Here is a 23,978-nt window from a genome sequence, read left to right on the forward strand (position 1 = left end):
TATTCATTTGCAGTAGTAAGAGGCCCTGGCACACACAACACATACACAATTAATAATTTTTTAACAAAAAAAAAAAAAAAAAAAAAAAAAGCTATCTAAACCTTTTCCTCAAGAATAGGGACCACACACACAAAAAAAAAAAAAAAAAGAATAGGGACCACAAAGTCTTGCTTGTCTTATGAGACAGTATGCCTGAACCTAGTCTCTCATAGTCATACTTCCTTCACATAGATCTGACCCCAAGTGTCCCTCAATGGAACCACCAACACTTAGCATCAAAACTACTTTCCTCTGTAACCACCCCATCTCCAGTTTCAAGTATCTAAAAACAGAAGTAAACCTAGATGGACATTCTCAGGCACTCAAAACTTAAAAAGAGGTGGTAGACACGTTTAAGGCCAAAACTTAGGAGCCAGAGGTAGGAGGAACACTGTGAGTTCAAGGCCAGCCTGAGAACACAACGTGAGTTCCAAGTCAGCCTGGACTAGCATGAGACCCTACCTTGAAAAAACAAAAAACTAAATAAAAATTATACATAGTAGAAATTCAGTTGCATGAAGAAGTTTTAAAAGACTACTGCTTTGTATACTTCTGGAAAATGTCTTTGGAAAAATGCACTCTTCTGACTTCTCATTTCTGCCTCATTTATTTTTCTTAGAAAGACTGAATTGTATCGCCAAATTCAAAGTACAACTTACCCCATTATCCAAAACAGAGAGCTGATCCCGTGCTGCAACACCTCCAATTATCAGAAGCTCCCTGAAACACACAACAGAGTGATAATGTAGGAAGAAGGTTAAAGTCTGCTTGACACTGCTGGATCAGTATTCATTTCAGATGGAAACTAAGGTTGAATAAGTCAGAGAAAGAACTCCACAATAAAGTACTAAGAAGGCTACACACAAGAACTTCATCCCCAATATATATACAATGCTAAGTTGTGGTGAAGTACTGAAGAGAATGTGTTCAGATTAGAGCATAGAAACAATTAGTCCTCATCTACATATGATACATTGGGATAATTCAAACTCATCAGTGTACCTTTAAAGCTATATGTTCTTAGAAGTGTATAAAGTACTTTTAAATGTATAAAAATCAACATATAAAGGTTGACTTTAGGCCTGGAGAGATGGCTTAGCGGTTAAGCGCTTGCCTGTGAAGCCTAAGGACCCCAGTTCGAGGCTCAGTTCCCTAGGTCCCACGTTAGCCAGATGCACAAGGGGGTGCACGCATCTGGAATTCGTCTGCAGTGGCTGGAAGCCCTGGCGCACCCATTCTCTCTCTCTCTCTCTCTGTCTCTGCCTCTTTCTCTGTCGCTCTCAAATAAATAAAAATAAACCAAAAAAAAAAAAAAAGGTTGACTTTAGGAAGTATAATTAGAGAACTAAGATACAGTAAAAGAAGCTAATTTCACAAAACACTCTCCAAGTGGCTTAATTTTTTTCCATTTCAAGAATGGTGATAGGAAAATGGATATGCACATGTTAACACTATACTCCAACCCTTTCCTCATATCACACATAATTCAACATTAAATGGATTGATTAGACACATAAAGGTAGGACCCAAAACCATAAAACTCAGAAAATATTAGAGTAAATTTTCATGATTTTGGTTTATAGGCAAATCCTACCTAACTTACAATTGTAAATCAGTCACAAAAGAAAACAAATTGGAATTTATGAAAATTAAGAATTTTAAAACTCATAAATTTTAAAACTCATAAATCCAATACACAAAGTAATATATGTTAAAATGTACAAAGAACTCTTACAACTCAATACAATGATTGCTCAATATAAAAATGAACAAAAGACTTTAGACATTTATTTCTCCAAAGATATGTGGTCAAAAATATACGAAAGATGTTCAACATTATTAACTATTCTAATGATTGACTCCAAACCACAAGATGGCATTTCATACATACTATGATAGCTCAATTCAAATATACAAAAAAATAAATGTAGTGTAGTGAGGATGTACAGAAACTACAATCTCCTATTTTTCTTTTTTTTAATTTACTTATATGCAAGGAGAGAGGGATGGATGGGTGCACCCAGAGCCTCCTGCCACAGCAAACAAACTCCAGATGTATGTACCACATTGTACAAATGGCTGTATATGGGTTCTAGGGATTCAAATATGGGCCTTCAGGCTTTGCAAGCAAGCACCTTTTACCACTGAACCAGCTCCTCAGCTCCTCCTATTTTTCTAGTAAGAACAAAAATGGTACAGTTACTTTGAGAAACAGTTTGGTGATTACTAAAAATGTTAAACATTAAGTCACCATATGACCTAGCAATTCCACTAAATATGTCTAGGAGAAATAAAAACATATGTCCATACAAAGTTGGACTTAAATTCTCATAGCATCATAGCCTGTCTCATGGTGCTAGACAGCTTGTATGTTCATCAACTGATGAATGGACAAACCAAAATATGGACAGATGGCTTAGCAGTTAAGGCATGCCTGTGAAGCCTAAGAAACCAGGTTTGATTCCCCAGTACCCATGTAAGCCAGATGCACAAGGTGACAACTGTATCTGGAGTTAGTTTGCAATGGCTGGAGGCCCTGGCATGTCCATTCTCTATCTGCCTTTTTTTCTCTCTCTTAAATAAATAATTCTTAAAAATATGGTATATTTAGCGGGGCGTGGTGGCATACACCTTTAATCCCTGCACTCGGGCAGCAGAGGTAGGTAGATAGCCATGAGTTTGAGGCCACCCTGAGACAACACAGTTAATTCCAGATCAGCCTGGGCTAGAGTGAAACCCTACCTCAAAAAAAAAAAAAAAGTTATATATCCATAAAACACAGTATCTTTGGCAATGAAATGAAATGATGTACTGATGTACGCTGATATGAAGGAACCTTGAAAACATAATCCAAAGTGAAAGAGCAAAGAAGATCATGAATTGTACAACTATATTTACATAAAAGGACAAGAATGGGAAAATCTATAGTAAGCAAAATAAAAAGTTGGTTAGAAATGGCAATGTTAACATAAGTGGAACGGACTGCTAATGAGGAAAGTTTCTTTGAGTATGATGAAAATGTACTAAAATAAGATTTGGGGTGGTGATTATTACAATGAAATTATAAATACAAGCCAGGCGTGGTAGCGCAGACCTTTAATCCCAGCACTCAGGAGGCAGAGGTAGGAGGATTGCCATGAGTCTGAGGCCACCCTGAGACTCCATAGTGAATTCCAGGTCAGCCTGGGCTAGAGTGAGACCCTACCTCAAGAAACCAAAAAAAAAAAAAAAAAATTATAAATACAATCTAACTAAAACAACCTGTTAAGCCAGGCACAGTCATGTATATTTGTAATCCCAGCACTCAGAACTAACTCAGGGAGAAGGACCTAGAGTCCAAAGACAACCTGGGCTACAAAGCAATTACAAGTCACCCTGACCTACATAATGAGATCAGCCTTAAAACAACAAAAACCAACAAAACAAAAACAGTTTACATTATAAAGAGTGAATTTAGTGTGCTACTTAAAGCTGCTTAGAAAAAACTATCTCCTTTTAATAGTAGACTACTTTGTAAGGCAACAACTCTTAATTAATTCTATTATTTTATCTGATTGATCATTAAAAAATACTAGAAAATGAAGCCAGGCATGGTGGCGCATGCCTTTAATCCCAGTACTCGGGAGGCAGAGGTAGGAGGATTGCTATGAGTTCAAGGCTACCCTTAGACTACAGAGTAAATTTCAGGTCAGCCTGAGCTAGAGCGAGACCCTACCTCAAAAACCAAATACACACACACACATACACGAGAAAATGGATGACTTAGTAGTGAGGTTTATCATTCTATAACTCCTTAAAAATCAGCAGTATGGTTACCTACCATTATACTAATCAATTTAGACCATTTGAAAACTAGACAAAAACCTTTCTAGCCCACGAATGTCCATTATGTTGGCACGGTCTAAATGTACCTACCTACCACCCCACAACCAGCTCCCTAAGTCGAGCAATGCCAACAGCAGAGACACTGCCAGAATAATCACATAGAGCTGATGCTATCTAACTCCTGTTCCCTGGAAATTCACTCTAGCCAAGTTCCTACATTTGGAAACTGTTATCCTAATTCTATCATTTCTTATCCAACAACAATTTAATCCCAGCACTTGGGGAGGCAGGATTGCTATGAGTTGAAGGCTACCCTGAGACTACAGAGTGAATTCCAGGTCAGCCTGGATAGAGTGAGACTCTACCTTGAACAACCAAATCAAACAAACAACAACAAAAAAAAAAACCCTTAAAGAGAGTAAATATAAGTTGGGTATTGTAGTTTACATATAAAGTAACTCCCAAAATTCTCTTGTGTGTAAGACTGTGTTGCCAGCTTGTGAATCCAATCTCTGAGGATTCTGACCTAATCAATGATCGATCCACTGATGGACTCATCATTAGATGTCAATACTGGAAAGTGGAGGAAGCAGATCACTAGGAATGCAATCAGGAAGGGTTTATCTTCCTCTATCTTACCACAGGCACAATAAAAAATCAAAACCAAGCTAGGCATGGTAGCACACACCTTTAATCCCAGCACTTGGAAGGCAGAGAGTTCAAGGCCACCCTGAGACTACACAGTGAATTCCAGGTCAGCATGGGATAGAGAGACCCTACCTCAAAATAAATAAATTTATGAAAGAAAGTTTTATAAAGAAATGGGCTGGAGAGATGGTTTAGAGTGAAGACGCTTGCCTGAGAAGCCTATGAACCCAGGTTTGATTCCTCAGTACCCACTAGGCCAGATGCACAAGATGGCACAAATGCATGTGGTGCTTGTTTGCAGTAGATGGAGGCCATGGCATGCCTATTCTTTCTCTCTCTCTCCCTCTCTGTTTGCCTCTTTCTCTCCCTCTCAAATAAATTTTCAAAAAAATAAAAACAGAATTACTGTTACTACATATCAAAGTTAAGTATATTTAATCAACCATACATGTGTGCAAGTTCAATTTTCTTCTACTTTACTCTTCTCCCAAAATACTTTGAACCTAAAGGCAACATGTATTTGAGCACAAAAGGAAGACTTACCTTAATTTAGGATTGTCAATATATTTCTTAAACTGTTTGACATTATTCAATGTTTGCTCAGCTAACTCCCGGGATGGTTCAACAATGAGAGCTTTTGGAGCATTGGGAAGAAACTTTGTTTGTGCCACCTGTGTATTACCTTAGAAGAGTAAGGAAGATGCTTTAATCACCACCTAAAAAATACATGAGTGTCAATAGTCCAATGTCAAAATTATTATTATTTTGTCTTTTTCGAGGAAGGGTCTCACTGTAGCCCAGGCTGGCCTAGAACGCACTATGATTCTCCTACTTCAGCCTCCTGAGTACTGGGATTAAAGACATGAGCCACCAAGCCTGGCCTATCAATGTCAAAATTTTAAATAATTGCTATCACACAGTATAGAAGACAAGGACTGGGAGAAAGGCTCAAGCATGAGGATCTGAGTCCAACCCTAGCACCCACATAAAAATGGAGGAGGCATGGTAACACATAACTGAAACTACCACTACTGAGGCAGTTATAGCAAACTCCAGATTTAGTGAGCCAATGAGGTGAAAGAGCAATAAAACACCTTGGCCAAATTCCTTCAAAGCTTTCTTCCTCAGGCTCTTTGTAAATGTGACAAGTACTGCCTTGTAGAATTGTTATGTGGAAAGCATTTAACATGCTGTCCGGATACTCAACAAGTACAGTCCAAGAATGTTTGATATCATTACCATCACGATTGAAATGGCCTAAATGCCTTTACAGAAACAAAAGTTTATGAATTATGTTCACAAATGAAATTTACAGATTTGTTAAGTGTAGGTATCTGGCCAAAAAGTAATGGGAGGGCCAGGCATAATGGTACACACCTTTAATCCCAGCACTCAGGAGGCAGAGTTAAGAGGTTTTCCATGAGGTCAAGGCCACTCTGAGACTACACAGTGAATTTCAGGTCAGCCTGGACTACAGAGATCCTACCTCGAAAAGCCAAAAAACGCAGAAGATTGCAGCCAAATAGACATTATTATGAGAGGCCCTACATATAGTGCTCTGTTTCAGTTCCCATGGTCGAAACCCTTACAGGTGAAGTAAATACCTGTGTGCTGAGATTTGGCAACGTCACTTTCTGGTGCCTTGCAAAGAGCAACAAAACCATCCTTTGGTGGAAACTTAAATTCTTCTTCTCCAAAGTTAAACTTTAATTCAGCATTCTAGCATTGAAGAAAGGAAAAAAATAAATTTTTGACCTAATAGTAAAACTGCCCAATACAATACAATGAAAAACAAACATAGCAAATCTTTTAAATGGACTTTAATTACCTTTAAAACACAGGCAGGAAAGAGGGCTTGGTTTTTCATATGTGCCGGTATTTCAAATGCCAGACCAAGATCTTTTCCTTTAAAAAGCAAACAAAACAGAAAAATTGAAGTAAACAGAGAATACCTTCCATACTTACACTATCAACTCAACCACCTTTGCCTACATCCATGCTTTCTTTCCCTCTAGAAGCCATGGAGAAACTGAAGTGCCTGAAGTGCCCCGGGCCAACCTCTTCATCTTTTCACTCTACTCCTAAACTGTTCCCTCCTCCCCTATAAATTTTTTATTATTTCATCTAGATCTCTAATTCTAGACATCCTACAGCATATAAACCTATTCCCATATTATAGACACATAAAATCCTCCCTTGAATCCATCTCTCCTCCACTTATCTTTAAATTTCCTCCTCCCTTACGAAGTACAACTTCTTGATTTCTTTTTCTGTATGACCACTTCCTTTCATCCCACTCTCTGCTGATCTCATGCAGACTCAACTCATTCACCACTGTTTACCCACCACACGCACCTGTGCCCCACCAGATCAGCTACCGAGTACACTAATGCTTCCCACTTGCGAAAAGTAGCAGTAAACTGTCACTCCTGTCTCTTTAGACAAGACCCCTCAACCACTCAGGGTACAATGTGACTGCTCTCTACAAAACTTTCTTCACTAGGGTGACACAAGTCCATGCATTCTTTTTCTCCTTGTGGCTTTCCTCCCCATTCTCCTCTGTTGGCTCTTCTGCAGTATGCTGACTTTGAAGCACAGGAGCCCAGGCATTGGGTCTCTTCTATTCTTTATCCTCTCACTCCCTAGGTGGTTTCAACCCACCTCTAGCCACTAGACTGTTTTCAACACAGTCTACTAAAGACATGATGTCACTCCTCTATTAGGAATTCCAGAGGGTATAAGGTTTGCATTACAGCCAACCTCACTGAGATAACATTTTCTTTTTTTGTCTGACCTGGAATTCACTATGGAGTCTCAGGGTGGCCTCAAACTCACAGCAATCCTCCTACCTCTGCCTCCCGAATGCTGGGATTAAAGGCGTGCGCCACCACGCCCGGCAAGATGGCATTTTCTACCACTCCTCCAAGCTCAATGGGCTCCGCATGCACCTCCACATTATCACTAAGGCACCATAAACAAACTTCCATATCAGAGCCTTCACTGTTACTCTTCCCTCTGCCTGAAATGCTCTTCCAAGATATCAGCACAATCACCTAACCATGGCTTTTACTTCTATTTAAATATCAGCTCATCAACAAAAACTTTTCTGAACATCCTACAGAAAGGCACTCATCACTGTCCACTCGTTTACCCACACTATCCTCTCGAGCACTAATTTAGTATCACCTACCATTATTTATTCTTGCTTTTCCTCATCAGTATATAAACCCCTAGAGGTAGTAACTTTGCTTGTCTATTACACTTTTTGTTATAATTCTAGCACTTAACCAGTGGACACTGTACATAGCAAATAATGAAAGTAGGGTGTGAGAGACAAAGGAGTTAAGCAGACAAATGGTTCACAAATATTGAGTATTTTTTTTGCTAGTAACAACCAGAGATCTTACCATTTTTAGAGAATTTAACATGACCTTTATCAATATCGAGGTAACAGCCAATGGTATCATGCATAGTGAATTCCTAGAAATCCAGAAAGTGAAGTGTGATTAACAGAGAGTGACCTTAAATCAAATTAATAGATCATGTACCATAACACCAAAATCATGTCCTAGGGTTTCAAAATAATTTCTCTGTGATAAGATAGAAATAAAAATGCCTGTTAAGGCTGGATGTGGGGGCTCACTCCAATAATCCCAGTACTAAAGAGGACGAAGCAACAGAACTGCCTTGAACTCAGGCCAGCCTGAAATACAAAGTCAGACCCTATCTCAAAAAATATATAGCAGGGATGGAGGGATGGCTTAGTGGCTAAGGCGCTTGCCTGTAAAGCCAAAGGACCCAGGTTTGGTTTCCCAGACACACATAAGACAGATGCACAAGGTGGCACACATGTCTGGAGTTTGTTTGCAGAGGCTGGAGGTCCTGGCATAACCATTCTCTCAGTCTCTCTCCCCTCCCCTTTCTCTCTGTCAAATAAATAAATAAAAATAAAATGTATTTAAAAATTTTTAAACAAATAGCAAACCTATCAGAGCATACAATGCATGTAACAGTAGATAGATCTGTTAGACTTCTTAGAACCAACATGATAGCAAAGCTCCTGATTACTGATTTAGGCTCAGCTCTATGATCAAACCTGATAAAAGAGAGTAACATGGATAATAAATGTCCAAAATCAAAATGGGACAAAGGAAATACAATAGATTTTGAAGAGACTAATAAGTGGCCTGAAAAATTATAGTTATTTAGTCTTGTAATATTTGTTTTCTAAAACCCAAATCTGAGTGTTCTGTGGAATGACCTTGAAAATCATTTCTATACCCTCTGTCATGTCACACCAATCAAGTATGCAAGAAGGCTTACCAATACTGGCTAGGTCAACAACATCACAGCTCACCTCTCCATAATTATCAAACTGTTTATTGTGGGACTTCTTTCCTGTTCCACCAAAGCCGAAGCCAAACTTGTCGGTACCTGGATTCAAGAAGTGGTTTACTTATGTGGTAAAAGTAGTTCTGTGAAAGAAATAATTTGCATCTCCACTTGGACAAACTGTTATAGAAAAAAAAAGCTTCCCTTATGCTTTGAACACTGAAATATCTAAAGCATTTAAAGCCTATGAAGAATATGCAATATTAGAGACACATATGATGTTGTGTTTGTCTTTGCTTTGGTCACTAAGAAATTCGGTTGCAAATTTATAGTATGTGAAGTATTTATACCACACTGTTATGTATCATGCATACTAATTTTACCCTGACTGCATTCATATTTTAATCTTTTTCTCCCTAATTTTAACTTTTAAAATATGGGTCTCTGGGGCTGGAGAAATGGCTTAGTGGTTAAAGCGCATGCCTTTGAAGCCTAAAGACCAAGGTTCAAGTTCAGGTCCCATGTAAGCCAGATACAAATGGTGGCACATGCATCTGGAGTTCGTCTGCAGGCTAGAGGCCCTGGCATGCCCATTCTCTCTCTCTCTCATTTTCACACTCTCTCTCATACACACACTCACTCTATCTCTCTAATAAATAAATAAATAAAAATAAAACCTTAAAATATGGGTTTCTGGAAGAGAGGTAAGTTACTTCAAATTATTCCAGTGCAGATATTTATAACAATCCACAAATATAGATCAATTCAGTCACTTTTGCAGCACCTACCTAGGTCTAAGGAGGCTTGCATGGTAGACCACCCCACTCGGCACAACCCTTGGTCATGGCAGGATACCTCATAGTAGTGTTTCCCTGTAAGATTTATACAAAACACAAGAGTATCATTAACTAATATGAAGCAGAATTTGTATGCAACAAGAGGAAATGAGGGTCTTTTTGTTCCATTAAAAATCTTTTCAAAAAATAATGGAGCCGGGTGTGGTGGCACACGCCTTTAATCCCAAGCACTTGGGAAGCAGAGGTGGGAAGATCGCCGTGAGTTCGAGGCCACCCTGAGACTACATAGTAAATTCCAAGTCAGCCTGAGCTAGAGTGAAACCCTACTTCAAAAAACAAAACAAATTAATAATAATAATAGAAAAAGTAATTATAAAAGTTGTCAATAAAATATATATGTATTTTTTTAATGTGGAAAAAAGTCAATGGAAAATTTGAGAAATAAATAATTCATAAATTTTGAATTAAAAAAATCTTTTCAGATCTTTGATTTATTGATACAGCCTCTAAAACTTATACAAGAGCCATACAAGTATGATAACCTCAGTTTGAATCCCCAAAAATCATTCAAGTACTTGGTGTGGCAGTGCATACCAGCAATCCTAATGCTTGGGAGAAAGAAACAGGTGGGTCCCTAGGGCAAGCTTGCTTGCTAGACTAGCTGAATCAGTGAGCTATGAGATTCAATGAGAAATCCTTTCTCAATAACCTTAGCCTCTGGCTTCTGTACATACATGCACAGATATCACACACAGCCATAAAAACTGTTTACAGAAGTATAAATGCTCTTCAAATACCTTTCATTAATCCTTTAGTAGCTCTGCACCCATGCCATTCCTTTACTTCTCGGCTTTGACAGCAAAGACCATCTGACCCAATTGCTGGATTTGAGAGAAAGGAAACAAAACCAAAAATGTCAAGACAAGCTTTATAGTTCATGTACTCTACTATGCTATTTAGTCTGTCTCACTAATTATTCTTTGCTAGAGTGCTCCAGAATTTGAGGCTTGCTGATTCCTGGGTAACAACAGTATTTGTCTCTAGAGGTAATATCCCTTATTAGATGTCCCTGTCTATGCTGCAAGTGTTTAGACAGGCACTCTCTAGAGTTCTAGAGAAGAAACTGGCACTCCAGGATGATGCAGCACCCATTCATCATTATTTGTGCCTCAATTTTATACTTAAACTACAGCTTCAGGACTGCAGAGATGGCTTATCAGTTAAGGCATTTGCCTGTGAAGCAAAAGGACCCAGGCTCAATTCCCCAGGACCCATGTAAGCCAGATGCACAAAGTGGTGAATGTGTCTAGAGTTTGTTTAGAGTGGCTGAAGGCCCTGTCACACCCATGCTCTTTCAAATAAATAAAATTTTTAAAAAGTTATATAAAAAGGAGACATAAAGGGAAGAGAAAGGAAGGGAGGAGGGTACTTAAAAGGTTGATATTGTATATATGTAAGTACAATGATTGTGATGGGGAGGTGATATGATGGAGAATGGAATTTCAAAGGGGAAAGTGTGGGGGGGAGGGAATTACCCATGGGATATTTTTTTATAATCATGGAAAATGCTAATAAAAATTAAAAATAAATAAAGAAAGAAAATATCAACAAAAAATTTTTTTAAAAGTTATATAAAGCCAGGTGGCACACACCTTTTTAAAAAAAGAAAATCAAGCCAGGTGTTGTGGTACACAGCTTTAGTCCTAGCACCTAGAGGCAGAGGTAGGAAGACCACCATGAATTCAAGGCCATCCTCAGACTACATAGTGAATTGTAAGTCAGCCTGAACTAAAGTGAGACCCTACCTTGAAAAAAACAAAACAAAAACAAAAACACGCAAACAAAAAAAAAAAAAAAAACACATTGCCAGCTGTGGTGGCAACATGCCTTTAATCCCAGCACTCAGGAGGCAGAGGTAGGAGGATCACCGTGTGTACAAGGCCATCCTGATATTACATAGCAAGTTCCAAGTCAGCCTGAACTTTCTCAGAACAAACACACACACACACACACACACACACAACAAAACTACAGCTTCAGTGATCTAAAAAGACTAAAAAAAAGACGGTAACTGCCTCTGGCTTGTTCCCCAATCCATAGAACTGGAAATCCTAACAACAAAGTAATCACATCTCAGCTAATATTAAGGCTCTGCAAGATGAGATTTTACAGTATGCACCATTCATATACTGTGATTTCATATAATAAGTGCTTCCTGGCCTTTTAGCACAAATTTAGCTTTTGTTGTACGGAAAAGAACAGTAACTTCTACCTCAATTCATGTGTGCAAGTCATAGTGAGCACTTGAATGTAGACCAAGTCTATAAAATACCACCTCAAAGCCCAGCACTAGGGAGGCAGATGTAGGATTGCCATGAGTTCAAGGCCACCCTGAGACTACAAAGTGAATTCCAGGTCAGCCTGGGTCAGAGTGACACCCTACCAAAACCAAAAAATAAAAAAGTAAAAATAAAAATTTATCTACTTACCAAAAGCAGATCCTCTATCATAGGGGTTCATTTGCCATTTGTTGAGCACTAAACAAATTTTAAAAAGTTATCCATAAGCACATGAAATTAATAGATCTATAAAAAAACAGCAAATATTTTATAGTTTATACCTTCCTCTAAATTCAATATGGTTTTACTCATTACTTAGAATATACACATATAGGGAGTTATTTTTATTAAAAGCAAAACTAACCCTAAAAATGGAAACATGTCAAATACAACAATCACTGTCCTGTCTAGGCTAAAGCCCTATCTCCTCCTTGCTTCAGTGTACTATGTACGAGATGGCGCTGATCTCTGTTCTTATACCTGGTCACAGAGACAATGGAAGTTCAGATGATTAAGTAAGCTGATTTTAAGCATAAAGGAAATAAATGACCAATATAGTAAGTCCTTTATCTTAATTCCAATACAGAATGCACAAGCCTGTTTTTTTGTTTTTTGGGGTTTTTTTTTTTTGAGGTAGGGTCTGTCTCTAGCTCAGACTGACCTGGAGTTCACTCTGTAGTCTCAAAGTGGCCTCAAACTCATGGCAATCCTTCTACTATTGCTTGCCAAATGCTGGATTAAAGGTGTGTGCCACCATGCCCGGCTCTTCTTGCTTTTATTTTACAGTACTGGCATTTTTCCTTTTCTTAAGTATTTAAATAGCTTAAAGATAACCAAGCCATGCTGCATAAAATTCAATGGGAGAGAGAGAAATCACCAGCGAAGATACTCAACAGTGGACACTGCAAGCCTTATATTTGGCCAGCCAGGCCAAATGAGTCAACAGGTACAACAGTGGCACGTCTGTTATGGGGGAAACAAATCACCCTGTTATTTGACTGGAAGCCCACTCCATGGGAGGGAATACATCCCTGATACTGAGAACCTACAACAGGGGTAGTCATGAGCCGTACAGGCATAACGTGTGTTGGTGTCAGGCTAAATGTATATGCTATGCTCACCAAACTGCCCAGTAAGCACTTCTCTTAATATTCATAACCATATATTAATGCTACTCTCATTTTTGATTAGACAAGCTTCTAAGATGGCAGTTACCTTGGGATGACTCAGAAGGCATCATGGTGCTCAGAAGACTGACAGAGGAGTGCTCGGCACTGAAATATCTCTATCACACCTTCTAAAGCTCAGGGTCCATTGTGGAAGAGGTGGCGGAAAGAATATAAGGGCCAAAGGAAGGGTAGGACTTCCTTACAATATGTTCTTCCAGATACAAAATGGCCTGGATATCCATGACCTCACAGTGCCTGATACTACCTACACAAGACTATCATATTTGGAGGAAAAGATCTTGACATCAAAAGAAAAGAGAGACTGATTGTGAGGGGGGAATTGGGGATATGATGGAGTGTAGAGTTTCAAAGGGGAAAGTAGGGGGAGGGAGGAAATTACCATGGGGTATTATTTATAATTACAGAAGTTATCAATTTAAAAAAAATGTAAAAGGGCTGAAGGCATGGCTCAGCAGTTAAGGATCCTGGTTTGATTCCCCAGGACCCACATTACTCAGATGCACAAGGGAGTACATGTATCTAGAGTTCATTTGCAGGGGCTGGAGGCCCTGGCATGCCTGCCCATTCTCTTTATCTCTCTCTCTCTCTCTCCCTCTTTCAAATAAATAAATAAATAAAAATATTTAAAAATAAAAATTTAAAAAGATACTCCACAGTAAAATTAAGTGGAGAAAAATAGGTTTTTAAAAAAAAAGATAATCAAAGAATTGTAATAACTAAAGAGAATCCTACAGACCCAAAACCTACATACATATCAAGTGAGCATGGTAATCTGCCTGTAATTCCAGTGATCGGGTGGCAGAAATGGAGTCCCAGGATAAGCTGGCTAGCTAGACTACAGTTTTGAGCTCTGGGTTCAACTGAAAGATCCTGCCTTGGTAAGCAAGGTACAGACCAGTAGCAACTGAGGACATCTGAAGTCAACCTCTAGCCTCTACACATACAAACACACATGAGCTGACATACATACCAACATGCGTGCGCACACGCACACACGCACATACACACACACACACACTCAAAAAAAAAGAGCTATCTACTACCCATCATCAGTTTAACTGTTACAGACAATGGAGCAATAATTTTCCCCAAATTTTCCTTCTATCGTTGGCTCAATCTAGAAAGTACTTAAACAGAAATCATATAGATTTCTAATTGGTATTTTCTAGAAAAATTATTTTCTGTGCATATTTCTTCACTAACTCAATAATCACCTTCTACTTTATATTTCTTCATGTTTATAAATCTATGCTTCTTTATTTCTCATAGGACACAATTTTAGAACCATCACCCTTCTGATAATCCTCCTTCAGAAGCATTCTCTTCTACTGTCTCTCATCTCTACCAAAAAAACAGGTTCTCTTATTAGTACTCAGCCATACAGTTATTACAAGTTCTGAAGTTACTTTAGAATACGGTAACAGTCTAGGCAGTTAAATTTATTATTTACCTCATATCACAATTCATGTAAAAATTAGCTCATTCACTAAACTATGTAATATTATTACTTTCAAGTCAAAAAGAAAATGTTGATATACCAAGTATACCATTTAAGCTTAATTTTATCACAATCCTGTGTGTATCATGAAACAAGTAATTTCAAAATATGGAATAAGGGGCTGGAGAGATGGCTCAGCAGTTAAAGCTGCTTGCTTGTAAAACCTACTGGCCCAGGTTTGATTCCCTAGTACCCATGTAAAGCCAGATATAAAGTGGCATATGTACCTGGAGTTTGTTTGCAGTAGCAAGAAATGCATGTGCACTCATACATACAAATATAAAAATAAAGTTTAAAAAGTCTTTAAAAATATGGAATAAGCCAGGTGTGGTGGTGCACGCTTTTAATCCCAGCACTTAGGAGGCAGAGGTAGGAAGATTGCCATAAGTTCGAGGCCACCCTGAGACTACACAGTGAACTCCAGGTCAGCCTGAGCTACAGTAAGACCCTACCTCGAAAAACCTAAAAAAAAGTATGGGATAACTTGTTAAAATATAACAAAAGAAGTTATTAAAACAGAAAAGAATTTAGAATTTAACAAAAGCAACATAATTTATAAAGAAGAAATTTAGACTAAGATTGTACATAATAAAGACTGGTTCAGAATCCTAATAAAAGAACCAACTCCCACAAAAATAAGATAAAAAATAACAATTGTACTTTAAAATCCATACTGTCTCAGCCAGGTATGGTGGCGCACACCTTTAATCCCAGACCCAGGAGGCAGAGGTAGGAGGATTGCATGAGTTCAAGACTACCCTGAGACTACATAGTGTAGAGTTCCAGGTCAGCCTGGACTAGAGTTGAGACCCTACCTCGAAAAACAAAACAAAATTTATACTTTCTCAAACTTCAGGGATCCTTAATGCCTACCTTAAAAGAAAAAAGAAAAATTTCTTCTCCAAACTGTGTAAGTCAATACTTTCCACCATCATAGACTTTTACTCCATTAACTATCTGAACATTTCCTCTACTGCTTTTGTACAATGCAGTTTATATTTGCTTTTCAGAGCACCATATTCTAACGTCATACTGCATATATGGGCAAAAAAACTGCATGCCTAAACATCACATTTCTAAATCCAAAGAACTGATTTATACAAAAAGAAATAACAATATAAAATTACCTGAAGCACCAGTTTTAATGGTTGCCTTTCCTTTTTTGCCTTCCTGTTGGTCTTTCAGAGTTTCATAAACTATCTGAATAACTGGAATACTGAAAGCCTACCAAAAAAACAAGTTATCTTTATTAGTATTCAGATATTAATGTAGTTAATAATCAAGATAAATAACACAAGTTGTTCATATGTACATTAAATAATGATACATATTCTAGATGGCTGCTCCGATTACATTTGCACAAAACAAAAATACCAGAGTTGAGTGAATGAAAGAAACAGGGTTGGAGAGATGGCTTACTGATGCAAAGCCTAAGGATCCAGGTTCAATTCCTCAGTACCCATGTAAGCCAAATGCACATGGGGGTGCATGTATCTGGAGTTCATTTGCAGTGGCTAGAGGCCCTGGCACACCCATTCTTTCTCTCTCTCTCTCTCTCTCTCTCTAATGAAATAAATATATTTTTTTTCAAAAAGAAAAACAGGAGAGGTGATGGCCTAACACATAAAGAATGAGGACCCCCAGAATGAACTAACAAGGAAAAATATCATCTCATCAGACAAACTGTTTCTCCAGTATAGGCCAACAACATAAAGAACTTTTTGGTTACAATACTGGCTATCATAAGAGCCAACATATAAAATTCTAAATTGAGTATGAACAATAAAAGAATCTGGTCAGCCAGGCACAGTGATACACATCTTTAATCCCAGAATTTGGGAGGCAGAGGTAGGAGGATCACCATGAGTTCAAGGCACCCTGAGGCCTCAGAGTGATTACAGGTCAGCCTGAACAAAGCAAGACCCTAACTCAAAAAAAAAAAAAAAAAAGACGACGACTCTTGTAGCATATGCATCTGGAGCGCAGTAGCAGGAGGCCCTGGTGTGCCTATACTCACTCTCTCCCTCTGTCTGCCTCTTTCTTTCTGTCTCTCAAATAAATAAATAAAAATATTTTTAAAAAATAGAAACTACTATTTAAGCTGGGCGTGCTGGCGCATGCCTTTAATCCCAGCACTAGGGAAGCAGAGGTAGGAGGATTCCCATGAGTGCAAGGCCACCCTGAGACTACATAGTGAATTCCAGGTCAGCCTGGACTAGAGTGAGACCCTACCTTGAAAAAACAAACTAAAAATAGAAGCTACTGTTCAAGGGTACTCTAAGATCCAACTTTTACTTAAATTTAAGTGTATAACTTAACCTTGAGCCAGGAAGCCCATGCCATCTGCTGGTGCATGCATCTATCCTGTTGCTGCTATCCTTCTCAGATACTAGAACCCACATTCATCAGCCTTCCAGGAAACCTCTAGACCTTCTTCAATGCCAGAATGGGACTCCTGAAGCATCCAAGCTTATATACTGAGTAGCTACAATGAGTTCTCTGACTCCCTGGCCTACAAATACACACTGTTGGACTGCCCTGCCCACATCCTATAAACTAATCTAATAAATCCTCTCTGTAATACAAACATAAATAATTAAATAAATGGATTACTTACACCAGTTTTTCCACTTCCTGTTTCTGCAGCCTAAATAGGGGGGAAAGTGATTTTAGTTTTATCTGTTGGAGATCAAATTTAACATGATACCATATAGAACATTTTAACATTTGACTAGCTACCTTTATTTTTAGTGTCTCAAGATTAGTCAAATTGCCTCAGTAAACCTTGTCTCTTGCCAATCAGGTCACCTATACCAAAGCTTTAAGAATCAGCCCTCCCTTTCTTTGTCATCACAATTCAAATTGCAGCCTTTATCATTCTAATCTGGATTACTGTGAAAAGTATCCTGATAGCCCTACAGTTATACTACCATCTGCTATTAAACCAGTTTCCACAAAAACCATAATTATAACTATATAGTATACTTACTTAATAATTTCTCATGCTTCCCAATGCCAACAAATACAACATGATACTTGAGAGGACGCCAAATAATTTGTCCCACTATGTATTTCCCATTTCATCAGAAGTTACACCTTCTACTCAAGACATACTTATTTCATGCTACTACTTACCTGACCTACTCCAAGGTCTTACACTGCATTCTCCTATTCACAGTTCCTCTTGATGCTTTCTCTACGTACAGCACTACTCTTTCATTTTCCCTTCCTTCAAGCAATCCTTCCTCATTCTCCAAACCACAGAGTAAGTAGTCTCCCAAGTGAATCCTAAGTGTAATCCTTTGAATCTCCCAGTCAGGTGTCCCATTCTGCTATATAATTTTTGTACATATCTACTGCTCTATTTGATTCAAGCTTCTCAAAGGCAAACACTACAACTTTCCACTTCAAGGCTGTCCCTACAGCTTTCTATCTACTATTCTGAATATAGTATATGTGTTATGTTGATGAATGTATAAAATTAATTTAGTGAAACATATCATTTCTAAACCTTTGGGATTTTATTAAAGTGAGTCACACACAGAAAGCCCTAGAACTATGTCCCAAACTCCCAATCACCTCATTAAATACAAACATACCATAAGTACGTCACCTCCTCCTAGGATCAATGGGATAGATTCAGCCTGGATATCAGTTGGGAGACTGAAAGAATCACATTTGAAGAAATACTATTAGTTAAAAAAAAAAAAAAAAAAAAGGGCTGGAGGGATGGCTTAGTGGTTAAGGCATTTGCCTGCAAAGCCAAAGGACCCAGGTTTGATTCCCCAGGACCCACATTAGGCAGATGCCCAAGGGGATGTCTGGAGTTCATTTGCAGTGGCTGGAGGCCCTGGCACATGCGTGCTCTCTCTCTCTCTCTCTTCTCGCCCTCCCTCCCTCTTTCTCTGTCAAATAAATAAATAAAAATAAAATATTTTTAAAAAATAAAATCATTAAGCTTTGTTAAATAAACTGAATTAGTGAATAAATAATAGCACTGTTATAACAAGTGCATTTAAGTTCTATGTACTTACAGCCAATCCATCTCTTCAACAGCTTGTGCAATCTCAGGCATAACACCCATCTCTGAAAATTAAAAGAAATTTTAGAAACCATACATACCAATTTTTTTAAAATATTTTTTGTTCATTATTTATTTATTTATTTGAGAGTGACAGACACAGAGAGAAAGACAGATAGAGGGAGAGAGAGAGAATGGGCGCGCCAGGGCTTCCAGCCACTGCAAACGAACTCCAGACGCGTGCGCCCCCTTGTGCATCTGGCTAACGTGGGACCTGGGGAATCCAGCCTCGAACCGGGGTCCTTAGGCTTCACAGGCAAGCACTTAACCGCTAAGCCATCTCTCCAGCCCGATACATACCATCTCTCCAGCCCGATACATACCAAATTTAACATGTCTCCTATTATAGCACTGGGGAAAGGCTTTGCAGTGGCGTTCTTACACTATTCCTGAGTATGACAAGGCTGGAAATGTTGTGTCACAGACAGATTTGAAATCCACGCTCTCATAGACTACAACTTGACCTTGGACAAGAACAGAAGCCTGTTTTCTCCACACAAAATGGGACTTCTGTTATTTACTTTGTAGGGATAAAGGAAGACTAGAAATAACAACATATCTGCCTCATAGCTGTCCCCTAATACATAATAACCACCAGTGCTTGTTTACTTCCTATAGTAACAGTGGATCAACACCCACTTCCCAATGGTCTTAATGATAAATACAGTACCCATGTGTTCTGCTATTCTAAGACCACCTAAATACCGTCAAGGATCTGATAAAAAAGAAAAGCCCACATTTATTGATAGTCATCATCAAAATTCTGGTTCACTAATAATAACACATTGTGAATTACAGAGGAGAGGCTTTGAATGTACTCACCACAGACAAATCATAAGTTTAAGGAAATGAATATGCTACTTACCCTGAGCTGATCATTATCCAATGTTTATGGATCAAAGCTTTACACTGGGGCTGGAGAGATGGCTGAGCGGTTAAGCGCTTGCCTTTGAAACCTAAAGACCCCGGTTTGAGGCTCGATTCCCCAGGACCCACGTTAGCCAGATGCACAAGGGGGCACATGCATCTGGAAATCATCTGCAGTGGCTGGAAGCCCTGGCGTGCCCATTCTCTCTCCTTCTCTGCCTCTTTTTCTGTTTGTCACTCTCAAATAAATAAATAAAAATAAACAAAAAAAAAAGCTTTACACTTTACCTTGTAATTATGTACAAATAGTATGGCTCAATAAAAAAATTAATTAAAAACTTAATTAGAAACTCCCAAACTGTTAAAAAGTATAGAAAGTAGAGTGTTGGTCATGTAACACCAAGTGTATCAAAGTGTTCGTTTCTCCTAGGCATCTTACAGCTTTATACTGGACTCAACCTTGAGAATTGTCTTTCTTCTTTTTAAATTGATCACATAAGAGGAAGAATTCTGTTTTAAACTTTTTAAATATATTTTTATTTATTTATATGGAAAGAGAACAAGAGAGAGAGAATGAGAGCATGCCAGACTTCCTGCCACTGCAAACAAACTCTTGATGCATGGGCCATTTTGTGCATATGGATTTAGGTGGGTACCAGGGCACTATACCTGGGTTGTTAGGCTTTGCAGGCATATACTTTAACCACTGAGCAATCTCTCAAGCCCTTGTTGTCTGTCTGTCTTTCTTTTTGTTTGTTTTGAGGTAGAGTTTCACTCTAGCTCAGAAAGACCTGGAATTCACTATGGAGTCTCAAGGGGGCCTTGAACTCATGGTGATGGTGATCCTCCTACCTCTGGCTCCTTTAATCCCAGCACTCAGAAGGCAAAGGTAGATGAGTTCAAGACCACCCTGATAATACAGAGTGAATTCCAGATTAGCCTGGGCTAGAGTGAGACCCTATCTCGAGAAACCAAAAAAAAAAAAAAGAAAAGTAAAAAAAAAAAAAATGGGAGTGATAGTCTTCAATATGCACCACACAGAACATTGCAAATTTTGGCTAATCACAAGCAATAATAGAAGTGGTAAATCACAGATCACGTCCTGTCCTATTGTAGTCATACTGTGCATGTTTTCCTTTAAAACATCTTGTTTAACACTTATAATAGTTAAGGGAAAGCCGGTACACATTCATGTTCTTTAATTCTACTTTCTTTTTAATTTCATCACATTACAAACTCTTTCTGCAGTCCTTCACCTTAACACTCCTATTTCTGCATGCTCCCCAAAAACGTGCCTCTATACAGTAACAAAGCAGAACTACTCCACAGATTTGGGTGAGAGCTGGGAAAAGAAAACCAATAACCATTCTGAGTAGATGTCCTCATGTGTCCTATTAGGAGACAGGACTTTAACAGTCAGACATACTTTCTCATGACTTGAGATGTGGAATTCCTAATATTCCTACAGGAGAAAACTGAAAAAACATACCATAATATGTGAAATCATTTTAATAGGTTACTAACATTAAAAGATAGGCATTTATTTATTACTATATAATTAAGGAGAATTGGAAGTTGGCAGACCTGTGGATGCATAAAGGAATGATAAAGGAATAGAGAAAAACATCAATTTCTGGGTTCAATAAACTACCTCAAATCCTGTGTGGTATCATGTGACGAATAACCCTGTGTCGTGCGTGGAAATGCTTTTTCTTTATCCACAACAATTAATGTTAATTTTGACATTATGGCGTCTAGTAACAAATAAAGGGCTGATTTGTGTTTCGGAGTTTTAGTTGTGGAAAGGCTTGGGAAAAAAAAATACCGGACAGGGGCAAAAATCACCTTTTCCCTCCCCAAGAACCCCCTCCCCACACAGGCCCAGGTGCTTCTCGGCCTGGCCAAGACCGGCACGCGCTGCGGGCAGGAAAGGGTTCCCAAATGCGCTCTCGTCCCAGCGGCGCGAGGCCCCGGCGCCACCGCCTCGCTCGGCACCCGGGAGCGCCCCGGCAGGAGCGCCGACGCCGGGGTCGAAAACGAAGCAGACCTCCTGGCGCAGCGGCAAGCCGGGGCCCCCGGACCGCCCGGCCCCGGGGACTGCGGCGAGCCGCCAGCGCCCTCCGGTCTCCAGGGTACTTGCTACCGCCAAGCTCCCCACTAGCCGCCCCCGGGCAGACGCGAGCAGCGACCCGCCCGCACCACCTCAGCTTCCACCAACGCACCGGAGAAGGCCGCCATCTTCGCACAGTCCCCGGCTCGCCTAGCGCCCTCCCCCTCTCCGAACTGACACGCTGGGGCTGAGGTACACGCGTTTCCGGCACTAGCCTTCGGCTTTTCCGAGTCCGGGCGGAAACCAGGCCTGAGACAATAGTTCCGAGCCAGTAAACACCCTCCCTGGCCACGCAGTGGTCGCCGACCAACCTGACTGGTTACACTCTGGGCAGCCTGAAGTTGCTTTTCTATAAATAGATAGGTCTGGGGTGGAGACAGATGGCTTAAAGGTTAAGGCACTTGCCTGCAAAGCCAAAGGACCCAGGTTCAACTCCCCAGGACCCATGTAAGCCAGATGCACAAGGTGGCACATGCCTCTAGAGTTTACTTACAGTGGCTGGAGGCCCTGGTGTGCCCATTCTCTCTCTCTGCCTCTTCCTTTTTTTTTCCCCTTTCTTTCTCTCTCCCTGTCATTCTCAAATAAATAAAATATTTTTAAAAATTAGTCTAAATAGCTAGGTCTGGTCATCCTTAACTGTCCTTATAGTAATCATTTTGAGCACCTTGCATGCCACCAGGATCATTTTTCCTCAGCTAAGGAAGCAAATGTTTGAGGAATATGATCAATAGGCCCAAGCTGACCTGACAGCAAAACTGTGCTCTTTCATGGCTATATCACTCAGTCCCTCACCCTCACGCAAGTAAGAAGGGCCCTGCAGTGTGGGAATAACTTGGAGAGAATGGTACTGAATTCAGAGAACCAAGATTAGTGAGTGCTTACACCTATAAGTATTTGCTAAAATATTTTTAAAAGTTTTAATTGACATTTTCATGCATGTACATAATATCTTTGGATCATGGTCCCCTCCTGTGGAGCCTTGATTCAGATGTCCCCCATAAGCTTAGGTGTTATGGATGCTGGGTTCCCCAGCTGATGGAGATTTGGAGATTAAAGCCGCCTGGAGGGAGTGTAATGTTGGGGGTGGCCTTATGGGTGTTATAGCCAGTTTCCCCATACCAGTGTTTGGCATACTCTCCTGTTGCTATGGTCTACCTTATGTTGGCCAGGGGTTGATGTCCACCCCCTGCTCATGCCATCATTTTTCCTGCCACCAATAAGCTTCCCCCCTCGAGGCTGTGAAAGGCCCAAGAATTCAGAAGCCCAGAAATACTATCACACTCCAAAGGGAGCTTAAGCGGGCCCCTGCATACCTCAAACTCCAGGCTTTACTCTCTGTTGGAAGCAAGTAAAGAATCCCTCTTCTCATTATATCAGAGCCTGCTCCTAATATAAAACTAGGTAAAAAGGGCATGAGATAGCCCTCAAGGATGGGAAATAAGTAATGAAGTGAACCACTTATTTGGTTTCTGTAAATAGCCTGCACCATAAGCCTTAATAGCCCACACCGGAAGCCTTAGTAGCCCGCACCATAAGCCGTAGCAGCCTGCCTCAGACCACAAGGTCATAAGAGACTGATACCACACTCTGCTACCCCCACCCAAGGACCTGCGCAAATGCTGACCACCAAGGTCATAGGAGACTGATTGGTCCATGAGGGGCTTGAACAAATTAAACTAATTGGCTTAGAAACTATGGAGTGGCACAAACTGACTGGCTCGCACCCCGTGGGCTCCTGATGTTAAAAAAAATGATTGGAGCCGGGCGTGGTGGCGCACACCTTTAATCCCAGCACTCGGGAGGCAGAGGTAGGAGGATTGCCATGAGTTCAGGGCCACTCTGAGACTCCATAGTGAATTCCAGGTCAGCCTGGGCTAGAGTGAGACCCTACCTGGAAAAAACAAACAAAAAAAAAAAACAAACAAAAAAAGATTGGTCTAATGCACAGGCTTTGTTAGAAACCCTATAAAAACTGTCCTGTTCCTGCATTCGGGGCTCTGCAGTCCTCTACCCCTGTGCGGTGTACAACTGTGGGCCCCAGCGCGCTTGGAATAAAATCCTCTTGCAATTTGCATCAAGACCGTTTCTCGTGAGTGATTTGGGGTGTCACCATATCCGGGCAGAGCGTGGGGTCCCCATCTTGGGATTCCTTCAGCTGTAAGTCAAAATAAAACTTTTTCCCACAAGCTGCTCTTGGTTAGGTGATTTCTACCAGCAATGCGAACTTGACTGCAATGGTAAAGTGGTAACAG

General features: G+C 39.8%; 1 protein-coding gene across 1 annotated transcript in view; it reads right to left on the bottom strand.

Annotated features, from left to right (window-relative positions):
• Ddx1 (DEAD-box helicase 1) overlaps nucleotides 1-21,941 on the bottom strand; it is a 46,806-nt gene extending 24,865 nt beyond the window's left edge. The window contains exons 1-14 of the mRNA XM_045149596.1: nucleotides 21,839-21,941; nucleotides 18,703-18,754; nucleotides 18,268-18,331; nucleotides 17,286-17,315; nucleotides 15,796-15,892; nucleotides 12,131-12,178; nucleotides 10,439-10,522; nucleotides 9,633-9,716; nucleotides 8,870-8,946; nucleotides 7,920-7,992; nucleotides 6,341-6,417; nucleotides 6,117-6,231; nucleotides 5,056-5,194; nucleotides 699-759 (exon numbers count right to left, since the gene is read on the bottom strand). Coding sequence (XP_045005531.1) covers nucleotides 699-759; nucleotides 5,056-5,194; nucleotides 6,117-6,231; nucleotides 6,341-6,417; nucleotides 7,920-7,992; nucleotides 8,870-8,946; nucleotides 9,633-9,716; nucleotides 10,439-10,522; nucleotides 12,131-12,178; nucleotides 15,796-15,892; nucleotides 17,286-17,315; nucleotides 18,268-18,331; nucleotides 18,703-18,754; nucleotides 21,839-21,854 — 1,017 coding nt within the window. The 5' untranslated portion in view covers nucleotides 21,855-21,941. The remainder of the gene's footprint in view (nucleotides 1-698; nucleotides 760-5,055; nucleotides 5,195-6,116; nucleotides 6,232-6,340; nucleotides 6,418-7,919; nucleotides 7,993-8,869; nucleotides 8,947-9,632; nucleotides 9,717-10,438; nucleotides 10,523-12,130; nucleotides 12,179-15,795; nucleotides 15,893-17,285; nucleotides 17,316-18,267; nucleotides 18,332-18,702; nucleotides 18,755-21,838) is intronic.
• Between the last annotated feature and the right edge of the window lie 2,037 nt (nucleotides 21,942-23,978).

The sequence above is a fragment of the Jaculus jaculus genome, chromosome 5 (genome assembly GCF_020740685.1).
Source record: "Jaculus jaculus isolate mJacJac1 chromosome 5, mJacJac1.mat.Y.cur, whole genome shotgun sequence".
Classification (NCBI taxonomy): Eukaryota; Metazoa; Chordata; class Mammalia; order Rodentia; family Dipodidae; genus Jaculus; species Jaculus jaculus.